At 40.6% G+C, this 13,482-nt stretch overlaps 1 protein-coding gene across 5 annotated transcripts in view; it reads left to right on the top strand.

Moving 5' to 3' along the window:
• Positions 1 to 13,373, top strand: part of mef2aa (myocyte enhancer factor 2aa) — a 54,209-nt gene extending 40,836 nt beyond the window's left edge. For 3 of the 5 annotated variants that reach the window (XM_026365110.1, XM_026365111.1, XM_026365109.1), the window contains exons 5-10: positions 96 to 318; positions 1,512 to 1,571; positions 6,410 to 6,594; positions 9,223 to 9,352; positions 9,513 to 9,636; positions 9,778 to 13,373. In XM_026365110.1, coding sequence (XP_026220895.1) covers positions 96 to 318; positions 1,512 to 1,571; positions 6,410 to 6,594; positions 9,223 to 9,352; positions 9,513 to 9,636; positions 9,778 to 10,114 — 1,059 coding nt within the window. In that variant the 3' untranslated portion in view covers positions 10,115 to 13,373. The remainder of the gene's footprint in view (positions 1 to 95; positions 319 to 1,511; positions 1,572 to 6,409; positions 6,595 to 9,222; positions 9,353 to 9,512; positions 9,637 to 9,777) is intronic. The other 2 variants (XM_026365113.1, XM_026365112.1) reach the window with 1 other exon arrangement.
• Positions 13,374 to 13,482: the final 109 nt, after the last annotated feature.

The following is a 13,482-nucleotide window of genomic DNA, read 5'->3' on the forward strand; positions in this document are numbered from 1 at the left end:
ATGACAACCACTGACCCATCAGATTCATCATCAGACCTTGGATTTTCTTTGTGTTTGTGTGTAAATATCTGTTTGTGTGTGTCTCCCTCCTCTAGCCCACAGCTTTGCCTCAGCAGAACTTCTCCATGCATGTGGCCGTGCCTGTATCCAATCCTAATGCCATGTATCAGCCGGGAGGGACTCTGGGCAGCCAGGCCCTGGCAGCAGCTACGGCCTCTCTCAGTGACAGTGGGATGCTGTCCCCTCCACAGGCCTCTCTGCACAGGAATGTGGGCTCCAGTGGAGGCCCTCAGAGACCCACCAGTGCAGGAAGTTCAGGTTAGTGTAAAAATCAAGCAGGTTTGATTAGTTTTTTTTTTTTTTTTTAGGAAAAAAAAAGGGTTTTTCTGTGTCCACAGCATTTATAGCGTCTTTGCTGATTGTCTGGGAACTTCCAGCCGAGAAATAGTCACAGCATGTAAGCCCAGTAAAATCACCTCATGTTTTAGAGGTGTTGCTAACTGGACTTTTGGAACTTTGGACAGAGCAGAAAACTGCATTTCCTTTCTTCCCCTTTTTTGCAAAGATTGTTGGGCAGCCTTAGCACATAGACATGTTAGTTTTGAGTTATCTCAAAAAAAAAAAAAAAAAAAATCATACATTTATTTCCTGTTACATTATTACTTTAAGATAATATCAGGTCGGGGTGGTGAGCTGATATCTCTAATACGTTTACAGTCTAGCATGTTTTCCCCCCCAGTGTGGCATTGTGGATAAAGGTTGTAAAATCATGCCGTCATGTCACTCTGACACCTTTCAACTAGTGTTTGTGTGATACAGTATATGTTTTTTTCACACCAACTGAAATGCTCATCATCACACCTTGTTGCATTGTGGAAAAATGATGTCAGTTTACTTGAATGACTGATCTGACTCAGTCAGCCCAGATGGCTTTTGCAAGATTCAGCTACACTGCATATGATAGAGGTACATACAGCATGGTGTGAAATGCCTCATTCAAATTTAACCGCATAACTAAATTGGCTCTCACCTACCAGTTCACACAGGGTTTTCTTAGTTTAGTCTCGTCTTTCTTGTTTTCTACAACGTTTTTCAAAAGTTAAAAAAATGTCCAGGTTCACACTGTGCTTTGATTTATGGGTGTCTCCTAAGTTTGTCGTTTGATGGATGTGAGTGAAGTGAAGGTACAATATCTACTTGATTTCCGAGAGAATTCATTGATTGTTTGCCGAGGACGTGCCATCAAAATGGAATGCCACATTCAACATCTCCACCATTAGAAAACAACAACAAACACCATGCTGAACACAGCTTGATGTTGCTGTCTTTAATCATATATTGAATATTTCCCACCACGAGAACACTGGCGGGAGCAGAAGCCTCCTTTTGGTGTGCAGTGAAGATAGATCTACATGACATTTTTATGTCTGGTCTGGTATCTCCAGCACATGCCCTGCTAGCTTGCAGAATGATACAGATGGTTAATCATATCACTCTGTGCATCTCATTAGGTGGCATGCTGGATACTACAGACCTTTCAGTGCCAAGTGGTGCGAGCTCCAGCCCAGTGGGTAAGTCCTCCCAGAGAGATTCATTAGCTCTCTGTAGCTCTGCCCAATAGGCCTCCTGCTTAGCACGCGAGCTGGATAGTCACATATCCATCTGTGATTGGTTCAAGGCGGTCGTCACTATCATTGACTGATAGTACCTTTGCCTGACTCTATTTTCTCTGCATGCACAGAGTATACACGTATTGCTCCTCTCAACAGAGGATGTAGTGCATTCTTGTTAGATGCATGTCTGAGAGCTGGGAAACAGCTCAGTGGCATTCACACGATGTAGTGTTTGTCCTAGAAAAGGGATAACAAGGCAAGGCAATTAGCTGTCCTACTGACTTTGGCAGGTAAATAAATGCAGTGTTTCCTTTAAACTTGTCACCTCTCTGCAGCCATCTTGCCTCCTGTTTCCTTCCCTCCATTGACAGGTGCGTCTATTTTCCCCCACTACCCTGGCAGGCCTTATAAGGCTGGAGGGGGTCTGTAAGATGCCTAGGCCAGCATAACCCTGTAGGTATTCGGGCCATGACATCTCGCTAAGTCCTCAGTACACAATGACCGGACAGCCTGTCATGGCTGCAGTATGCTGTGTGAGAAGCAGAGGCAGGTGGAGTTTAACTCTTTCCTTGTCGCTCAGCTTGTTGTGCTCCATAGTGTTTCTGACAAAAGTCGGCATGTGGTTATAAAATGATAACACCGAAGACCACTGCAATATAGGATTAGTGGGATATTTCATTAGTAATTGATCGGGAAAAAATATTACTACGTCAAATTGGTTTGAAGTGAGCATGGTAAATAGGGTCCAGGGTAGGTTTTCAGTTTAAGGTGTGGTATCAGGTCAGGGGTTTGGATCCCCTGCCAGGGGGCGTATTTTGGCACAGTGTGAGCATGTTGCAGCTGTTGTTTGTACCAAGTGTGTAGAACAGCAGAGACTACAGGGAGAAGAAACCTCTCCAACCCTGCTGTCAGATGACCGCTCCTGACATACTGTAGCTCTGATTCTGAAGTGCCAGTAATGACCACTGCAGAAGTCTTTCAGAGTGGCCAGATGGAAAATGTGCCGTGTGATTTCTTCTCTCCTGCTCATTGGTGTCACCACAGAGAGATGACTCCATGTACGTGTAGTACAATAAGGTTCAGTGAAATACAAAAATTCATCCTTCCTGACCATCCTTACAGGTCATTAATCTCCAGATACGACCACACGAGTGGGTGGCATGTGGGACCTTTGTCGTTGTTGTAACTATAATAAACACACACAAATAGTTTTTTTTTGGGAAAACACAGAGAAATGAACAGCAGCCTCTGTGAAAGTGTTTTGTCTGTCAACCCCTCCTCGTAACGCAGACGTATGTTTAATTACTTTTAATCACCTAACTTCCAAGCCTCCACATACGTATTTCATAGATATATTGATATCCCAGTGAACATGTGTGGGTTGACACATGACCAAACAAAGTTCACTAGAAATAACCAATCTATTGTTGTACATGGATTCAGTAAAGTCATGATAACCCAAGAATGGGAGTGAGGGAAGCGAAAAGTCAGGAAGAGATCTCAGGTGTTAGCTAATTTGTGTTTTTATGTTTTACGCTTGTTTTAATCTGCTTTGTAGCCCTTTGAGAATGTAAAGTGCTTTATAAATAAAATGAATTATTATTATTATTACTTTATTATTACATGTCCTGTCCTGTCAGCTACAACACCTTGAGAAACCTCTCATTTTATGCCGTGACTGCAGTTCTGTAACAGCTCTTCTCTGTCAACATCTCATACTATTACACCTAATTACAAGCTCTGGTCCTCAACTGGTACGAATGAAGAATGAAAGCGGTGATGACAGATTTAAGACTATTATGCAATTTGTCTGCAAACTGTACACATTCCTTCATTAATACTGGAGCATTACAGGTACAATTAAAAAGCATGTCTGTAGGATTAGCAGATCACATTTGGTAATGGAATAAATACTGCATGACTGCTGTTGCACAAAGTTTGTGCTGCCACCAATGTTTACTTTCAGAGTTGGAAGTTGATGATAAGCCATACCCATGTTGTATAAAAAAGTGAAATAATTTATTTATTATTAATTTATTTTCCATAGTTTTCCATAATTTTAGTTTTCCATAGAAAATTAGTAGGGCGCCAGTACGTACAATAATTTACCTGGTTTCCATCAGTCTTTAGTCTATATACATCCTGCCCTGGCTTACTTTTCTGTGACACAACACTAAGACTTAAGACTTTTCCCTTTTTGGAAACCCTTGATTAATGCCTATTTCCTTCTCATTCATCAAGACTCTTTAGCCTGAACCTGATGCACATACGTTGTTATGTTTTTCTTCCTTAAATGTGAAATAAAAGCTCAATGTTTCAGTTGTAAACACAAGACCTTATATAATGCTTCTTGCCAGACAGTGTTAATAATTCAGGACAATGGACAGAAACCAGCTTTCTACATTCAAAGATTTCAGTCAGCGAGGATTTATTGGCACAAACAATATGTTGGGGAAGTCTGAACATAGAATAAGAAAAAAAACCCTGAAATGTCCCTATTGAACTCCCGGGTCTTTCCTTGTGAATGTTGTCTTGACTCAGAATTAACTTTGTGGCCTATGCATTTGTTCAGACATGTATTCCCACCGTAGGAGTTTTTTTTTTTTTGTAATGTGGGATTTAGTCATCCTTAGACATCCAAAGTCATAATCAGAAGCACATTCTGAAGATATAAAAGTCAGATGTGTTAATTCAAGTCTAACTTTGTCGACAAATGGACATGGAGTGTCTATCTTGTCAATTGATCAGACATCGTGTCCAGTGTGTCACACTGTCCTAAGTCAAGCATAGTGCATGTTTGGACACAATAGACTCCAGTGTCAAACTGCAGATGAACTGCATGTTTTTCATTCAGTTTTGTTTACTGTTTTTGTTGCTGTACGATGTCTCATTATACTCTTGAAATTTCATAGAAAACTGTCTTGTACTCCCACGTGGGAATGACCATGTGGCATAATACTGAAATCAAAACTAACTAGCTAAGTATCTAACTTTAGACCTTTAATAAGAAGCGTCGCTTCACATTGAGGCTGTCTAGTTTCAGTGCTCTGGTACTTTGCATGCTTGCTGATGGTGTGGCTTACAGCACCTTTTGCCTTCCGTGCTATGACGACTGAAAATATGTGTGAAAGAGACATGTGATCTTCATTGCCTTGTTATTCTCAGCTTTATGTTTTGGGCCGAATCTGCTAAAGTAAAATATCACAGCTCAGTGATTGTAATCAGAAAACTCTTCACATGCCAAATTGCCTCTGCAGCTCATTCCTTTACATGAAATTGTATTTGCACTAACATCTCATTCCATCTGAATGACATCGTCACTGCTTTTAATCAGGTTTGCTATTTTTAGAGTCCTGGACATTTACACGGCTAATTTTGTAAACATTGTTTTCTTGCAGCAGCCGGGTCTTGTGTGATCAAAGCCAGAGCTGACAGCGATAGCTGCTTGTATATACTGTTGATTCAGCTGTGAGATACTATTGTAGGCTTCATAACTGTTTATTTGACCATGAATTGTTGCTGTCCTTATCTGTAGTCAGAGGGTCTATTGTTCCATTATGTTCCTACGCAAAAGCCTACTCGTTGTGCACACACTTTGTGTTTCACAGGGATACGCTGAACACAATGGAGAAGTCAGCAACTTGTTGAAGTGTTACTGATCTGTTGATGCAGCACTAGATACCATTCATTCTCTCTTCCTCTTGTTTTCAGGATTTAGCATATTCTTCGGTTTTCATCTTGAGTGTATATTGTAAAAGTATAGGTTTTACTCAGACCTAGGTAATTCAGTGTCGAATTCTAGTGCTCTTGAAACAGTACTTTGGTTATTTTTTCATAACAATTCACCTCTCCATTTTTATTAGAGTGCATCTGTGTGGAATCTGCAGAATCCCACTGCAGACCTTGTTCAGATGAGTCATACTATGTCTTGCAATTGAAAATAAGGTACTATGACTTCATGAAACCAGAAAGAAAAAATCTTTTCATACATTCAGTCCTTACATGTATCTTACATTAGGAATACATGTAAGCAGTTATCAGAATACTAGGTGTGGACGAGTGTAACAGCCATTATATTTTGACCTTCTAGCTTTTAAAGCACAACTTGCTTTAAATGGCAATGAAGAAGTTATACTACATTAGATCCTAAACACAGTATCTGAAAACTGTATTATTAATCTGTACATTGTCAAAGACAGAGGCCTTAACCAATGTAAAGACTGTAACAACAAAACTATGTCTCAAATATAGTTTCTTAGTTTCTATTGAATTTTAATATTCTGTCCACATTCAAAAGAGTTCCTATAATAAACTGGTGGGTGCATACAGACTTTTCGAAAAGAGGAAATGACTAATGACCATGAACATCAAGGTGTGAATGTTGAGGGGAGCGTGTAGCATTTTACTACTTTTTGTGTGCATTGTAAAACAACATCTTGAGATCTTTTATTGCGTAAATGCAACTGTAATGACTTTGGCTCTCTTTTAAGCAGTCACAGTACATTTGTCAGTGAACTGCTCCTCATCCCAAGATACAAAGAGCTGGCTTTGATGTAATCATTCACAATAAAAATAAAAGGCTCATCAATTTTGAAATGGACATTTTATTTTTGTAAATGTGCAGGATAATTATCCAAGTCTATTAAAACTTCCCAGAGGGTTGGAAACACTTAGCGCTGCGTGCTGCAGCAAGCTGGAAAACAACACGGTGTGAGAGGTTCGCTTGATGACTGGGAGTGTTGTCAGTCACAGTCCGTGGTTTGATGATGTGTTTATGTTGCTCTGTCCCTCTGCAGGGAATGGTTTTGTTAACCCCAGGGGCTCTCCAGGCCTCCTCAGCACACCCAGTGGCAATGGCCTGGGTAAAGTCATGCCCACCAAGTCTCCACCACCCCCTGGAGGGAACATGGGAATGGGAGGTCGCAAGCCAGACCTAAGGGTTGTTATCCCTCCTTCAAGCAAAGGGATGATGCCCCCACTGGTGAGTACAAAGCACATCACCACACACAACTATCCCTACCTAAAAGGGTTATCAGGTCTCTCTCTCTCTCTCGCAGAGTATTGTATCTATGAAGGCGTTTGCAACAGAATATTTTTCATGATTTTGCCTGTACACGTTTTTGATGCTATCACATCAGGGTAGCATGCTGTGTTAGTGAGGTTGTCACCTCACAAAGGCGTGTGCTTATCTGCCAAGTGGGACTCACTCACAGCGTGCAGGCCTCCTCTGAGCAGCGTTCCTCTTGTCTGGTGCTTAAGATCACCTTTAAATTGTGAACTGAGCCAGGAGTCTGCAGCCATGTGTCAAAACTTTCTCTAATTATAATAATGAAGGCACAGAACACTCTTGACACCTTCGGCTAAACTAGACTCCTCTGGTTAGAGTTCAGAAAGTGGGATTTTCAAGCACCGTACCATTTCCAGCTTTGCGTGTTGCTACTGTTGTCAACAACAAAAGCCACTCCAGAAAATGATTGTGTTTGGTAAATAAACCTCAGGTTACTGTGGGTGCTCCTCCTAGTTGCTGAGCCTCAGCTAGCCTGGAGCAGTATTCAAACAGCTGTGACTTACCATGTCGGCATGTGGAATAGGTAGAGCAGGACAGGTTGTGTTGCAAGAGGTCTGAAACAGGTTAGGCGGCGGTGGGAGGTCGGTTCTGTTCTGTCTGAGCCAACGAAGGATTTTAGACTGGTAGAGGTTGTGGAGGGTGCTGGCTGTGACAGGTCTGCAGACAGCCTGTCATTAGGCCATAATGGTATTAAATTAATCACATCTCACTGTGACAGAGTGTAGATGAAGACTTAATCAGGGGCCCAGGGTGTGAGCCAGATAATATCTTGTCGCCCTTGTCGTGTCTTCCTGCCGCTATTGATTGAGTGTGGGTATTAAGACAGGCCTGACCTGGCCACAGTATGTTCCACAGCACAGAAAAGATGGAAGATGGGCTTCTGGTTCCTCTTTCAGCTCAGGGAGGATTTGAAATGAACAGCACTGTGCAGCCATTGTTGGTAGAAGTGTGTGCCTGCACCACCATGATCATTATCATTATCATATATAAGTTAATTTATTATCCAGGGCTCTTCTGCAGCACTACTGTTTACTTACTTCACACACTAACATCAGGCTTTTACTGCTCCGGTTGCTGACACGATAGATTTCACATCCATACATAGTTGGGAGGTTGTGGCCACATACTTAAATTTTAAATAAAGATGACTTAACGGGTTGTCTGTGATTTGAACAACACAGACAAAACTGTAGACACAAATAAGTGTGATTTTGATTGATTGGACGGCAGAGGTCACCGGTGCTTTTATAGTTTTTATTGTAAAATCTAGCTAGCTGGCGCGATTTTCCGGAGCGATTTAGAGGCGCTCTGCTTCTTTTCTGTAACTCTGCCTCTCTTCTTTTCTTCTGTTGAGGGCAGTCGGAGGAGGAGGAAATGGATTTGGTGAGTTTTGACAAATGCCTGGGCAAATGGCTGAAATGTGAACATGCTTCCGGTAATCACACATGCTAGACTAAAGGCAGTGCTAAACCCGGAGATTGGCTCTCACAACTGCCAGCAATAATACATTTAAAAAACATTTTGTCACTGCATGTTTTGGGTTTGGCCTGTCGAAATTGCCTCAGCCTGTTAAATTGGCTCTTCCATTCCTAACACGTCAATGTTAGTCATACACCAGGAGTGTGTGTGTGTGTGTGTGTGTGTGTGAGAAGGAGAGAAGAGAAAGAAAGAGCGTTAAAGCACAAATTAGTGTTTCATTTCTTTACACTGTACACACAATCTCAATAGAATTTAAAGAGTGTTGAGTAAAATATAAAACATTTATATTATTTTCTAAGGAAAATAAGATTACATCATCTTAAATGATATCATTCTGTGAGATACTTTGTTTGGTGAAGTCATCTGGCTGGAGAGTGTTGGAACAATGCTAGGAAGCCATCAACTAGAACATGATGCAATGCTGCTTCAAACCTAACCGCTGGCAGCTGCACAAATGTTTGTTACATTATATTCTGAGGATTTATTACGGTATTGTTCTAAGCTGTGTCTGCTTAATTAGTGTAGTCGGAGTGTGTGCATTCGGAGCTCACAGCGTCGATTTGTGCATGACCACACCATGCTGTGTAGGTGTTTTTTTCGTGTGGACTGCATGCCAGTCACTGCACTGAAAGCCACAGGTGCTCCACTCCACGTCACTCTGGGAATTGAAACATGTCATTTATATGATCCTTCTGCACACTCTCCGTTCAGAGTTGTTTATTCGCGTACTAAACTGATCTCCGGACTCACTTTAATTTGTCTTAGCCCTGCACTACCACAGTAACTTCTTTTGACATTTTGTTTTTTTTACAGTTTGATTGTTTACATTTTAATAGTGAATGATGAATCAAAACTTGACTGCTATGAAGCTACACCACCACCTTGTGGCAGCAATTATTATTACACTCCCATCCCTGATCACGAAATGTAATGTGAACACTAACTTAAAATGTGTGTGTAATAACATGAAATTATGTTTTTGCATTAGTGTAGTGTTGTTAGTTTTCTATATTTTATTTGACTTATGCATCTTGTTTATGTCTTGTTTTTTGTGTCTTGCAGAACACCCAGAGGATAAGCAGCTCCCAGTCCACCCAGCCTTTGGCCACCCCAGTAGTGTCTGTCACCACCCCAAGCTTACCTCCACAGGGCCTGGTCTACTCAGGCATGCCCACCTCCTATAACCCTGCTGGTGAGTCTTTCCTTGCTCTCACCTCACAATGAAAACAGCCACCGTGGCCCTGACTGTTTCCACTACACACTGTTGGTTCCTGATCTTTACTCTGTGGTGCAGTGTGGAAGCTGAATTGGGCGTGAATTCTCACTGTGTGTGGCTGCTTTTGTTTTTACAGAGTACTCCCTGAGCAGTGCAGAGATCTCATCCCTACAGGGCTTCAGCTCTCCTGGGCTCTCACTGGGCTCCATGTCGGCATGGCAACAGCATCAACTGGGCCAGGCAGCTCTTAATTCTTTGGTGTGAGTAACACACTTCTAAACAAAGGCGAACTCCTCAGCCCCCCTTAACATAAAAGCAACATGCTGAATCATGCATTTGCATATTTCTGGCTTTTCCACGTTGTCGCACCTCACAAAATGTCATGCTTATGTTCTCCACAGTGGTGGAGGTCACCTACCTCAGGGCTCCAACCTATCCATCAACACCAGCCAGAGCATAAACATCAAGTCGGAGCCAATTTCACCGCCACGGGAGCGTGTCACCCCGTCTGGTTTTGCCCCTCAGCAGCCGCAGCAAGGGTCCAGCCGACAGGAAGTTATGGGACGTTCTCCCGCTGACAGCCTCAGCTCCTCCTGTAGCTCATATGACGGCAGCGATCGTGAAGACCACCGGCCAGACTTCCACTCCCCGCTGGGACTGGGTAGACCACCGGCTGGCTCTGAGGACAGGGAAAGTCCTTCGGTCAAGCGTTTGCGCATGGACACATGGGTGACATAAAGAGCACCGATCAAGCCTCCAGTCACCAGCCAGTCAGAGAGAGGGAGGGGTTAGACATGGAGATCGAAAAAAAAAACAAGGGTCCTTAGAGCTATCGTTACGATACTATTATTCAACTCCATTTCAATTTGTAAGACTGAGATATAATGAAATAAGCTGTGTCAAGACATCTAAAATAAATTGTCAAACTGATACACAAGGATTTTGAAAAAAATCTCAGCTAGCTGGACTGAATTATATGCACAAGCAGGTGGTATCAGGTACTTGGTGCAATTCAGATGATATTTGCAAAAGAAAGATGTTGACAGAAAGAAAATTGTTAAACAATAGTTGGTAGATTTTTGTAGTCACTGGTCTAGTCAGACACTTACATGTAGTTGCTGTTTTGCTGTTGTGTTCGCAAGTTGCAAACAATCAGAGAAAAATTGTGTTGCTTTGAAGCTAAGGACCCTTACATGTGATGTTCACTGCAAGAACTATATTTTAAAATCATGCTGTAACCCTACAAGACCTTTATCTCAAGTGGCCTCGTCTAATTTATTAATTCAGTTGATCAAGATATACAGAAAGAATGAACGGGGTTAATTCATACTATATAGGAATTTAGTTCATACAGTAAACAGTTGCACCAGTTGAGACTACTTTAGTGACTAAATGAAACACTGCTGTTGGAGATAAAAACAAAAATAGCAACAGAATTTATTGCAATAATGACATAATATTCATTTTATATTTTAAAACAAAAGTAGGATATATACATGTGCAATTAAGATATTGCGAACCTATCCAGTTGAACTGGTGAGAAAATCAACACGTTCACGTTTGTGTAACAGTTCATCAGTAATATAAGCCAAAGCTGTTATTTTGTGTTTGTACAGTTGCTATGGTTTCCTAAAAATCCACTCAAACGCACCATTGTTTTCATCATAGTTTTATTTTTTATTGTGCTTTATTACAAACAGTGTAAAGTCATGTAAACCAGCTCTTGAATTGATATCTAAAGCCATGAACATTTTGCTGTCATGTTTGTGTAATTGAAAATTTGAGCCAAACATTTTCTTTTATTGTGTAAATAGCGACGTTAATATATATATCACCAGGGTGTGAGTACAAAAAGAACGTATTGTATGATCACGTTTTCAAGAAAAGTATATTTTTGTGGATTACAGCCAAGTTTACAAGACTAGACCCTTAACAAGTATATCATTCACTGGTCAATGTTTGCTGTTTTGTTAATTTTACTGTAATCTCTTCTAAATTGAATGATCAACATAACCTCCCATGTGTTTTAGTTCCAGATGGTCAACTTGTTTCCATTATTTCCTCTCTCTCTATAAATGGTGGCTGTTTGTCCTGAAGACTTTGTAACAACAATGTTGTGAGGCTGCAGTTCCACTGTTTTCAAAATGATGAAGGATGATCACAAGGCTAAGGGAAATAGGGTTTCTTCCCTCCTATTGTGTTAGGTGATGTTAGTTGTATACCAGCAGCTGCTGAATACACTGCCAATATTCAAATCCAAGGTCCCAGTCCCACATTGAAGAATGATCTATTGTTATTGCATGTCATTCAACTAAAAGTAGAAGTCCTGTTATTGGTTTGTGGAATTTAAGCAGAAGCCATACATGTGGCAGACGTGGCTGCTGGTCTTCACGTAAAACTGAAGGTTGTATATATTGCAGTCTACTTGAAACGTCAGAAAATTATGTACAAAAATACTCGTGTTTTCTTAATTGGCTCCAGAAATTGTATCTCATATTAATACCCTATAACTAGTAAGACTACTGTAGGCCTAGGAACATTAGGAGCCACAAAAGTGATCATTTGAAGGTGTTGAAGTCATGTAGCCTACGTGAAAGGTGTTGCAACGTGAAGGTAATGCCTCAGTTATCGCACCGCACAGACAAAACCCATCATCACACAAGCAAATGATTCAGCAGCTAATTCATAATTCCAACAACAGTGCAATGTCATTGATTTCAATCTCACTGCTGGATTGCACACCTTTATATGAGAAGTTTGCTGTATGAGAGCCGTATCACTCTGCATTCACCGTGACTTATCTTGTGCGTGTTTCGCCATCAACTCCATAGTAATTTTCAGTATAAGCCCATAATGATCTATGCAGTTTAAACCCCAGTTCACGTGACATACTGTATACAGAATATGATGTCATTACAATTCATATTTAGTCCTTAAACCAGTAAGAAGAAGAGTATCAGAGGGTAGACTGTTATCCTGAAGTGCCACACCTGGAGGTTGCTTGACTGCAAGGTGCATATAATGCATTTTATTAAGTGATTAATTTGGATAACCTGGGGAAATCTCTTCATGTTCATATACTTTAGTAGACATAATTTGCATGATGTAATTCATAACATAACCCAGTATAATACAGCAGGTAAAGATAGCAATAATAAATGACTACGACAAAAATTGTCTGCTTGTCTTGGCAGCATCACCTCATAGCTCAGCACATACTTTAGCACTTGATAACATATCAGGGAATTTTGTAGTTTCTCTATCTATATGCACAGTTAGGAAATGCCTTATCCCAAAGAAAAATGACACCACTTTCATTTTCTCTCTCCGTTCAAAAACGACAGCGCCTGAAACCTGCCTCTTCTCAGAAAAGACTTGCGCAAGAAACGCACGGTGAATGCACTGGGATACACTTTGCTCTTTTGGTCCATGTCCAAATTTGTGCACAACTGATGAATGTGAAAGGAAAGGGTAATCAAAGAACCTTTGTAGAAGACTTTCTTCACTTTGCTGTGCAAGAGTACACTGCTTTGCTTTATGGCTTTTATAAACAGAACTACGTGTTTGGTAAGTGTTTGTAGTTGATAGTTCACTTAACTAAAGAAGCTGTTTTCGGTTTGAGCTCTCAAACCGTTTGGCGGCACAAGCTGGACTTTGTTGCCAATGAGGAAATTATTTGTTTCAAAATTGAAAGATATTTTAAGTTAATCTTCATCTTATTTCCCTTGAATGTGTTGTTTTATTTTCATCATACAATAAATAATCAAGTGAACTTTTTATTGAACAATTTTAAGATACTATGCTAGATATTGTTGTACAAAATTTGTATTCTTCACAAAAGTACAAATATTGGCTTTTAATGTGTAATTTAGGTTATCTCTCTTATTCTGTATAAAATGAAGTAAACAACTCTTACATAGAATTTGTTCTCCTGTGAAGTCCCAAACAGTAGAAACTGTCAACTTTATTAAACACATCAGTGTATGCTCAATCTGAACTCCATGTCTATTCATCCTTGAATTACACTCTGCAAATGCTTTTTATTGACCTCATAAATCAGTTATCTGATACGATTTGTATTGTTGGTTTGAGTGTAGTATGGATGC

The sequence above is a fragment of the Anabas testudineus genome, chromosome 6 (assembly GCF_900324465.2).
Source record: "Anabas testudineus chromosome 6, fAnaTes1.2, whole genome shotgun sequence".
NCBI lineage: Eukaryota > Metazoa > Chordata > Actinopteri > Anabantiformes > Anabantidae > Anabas > Anabas testudineus.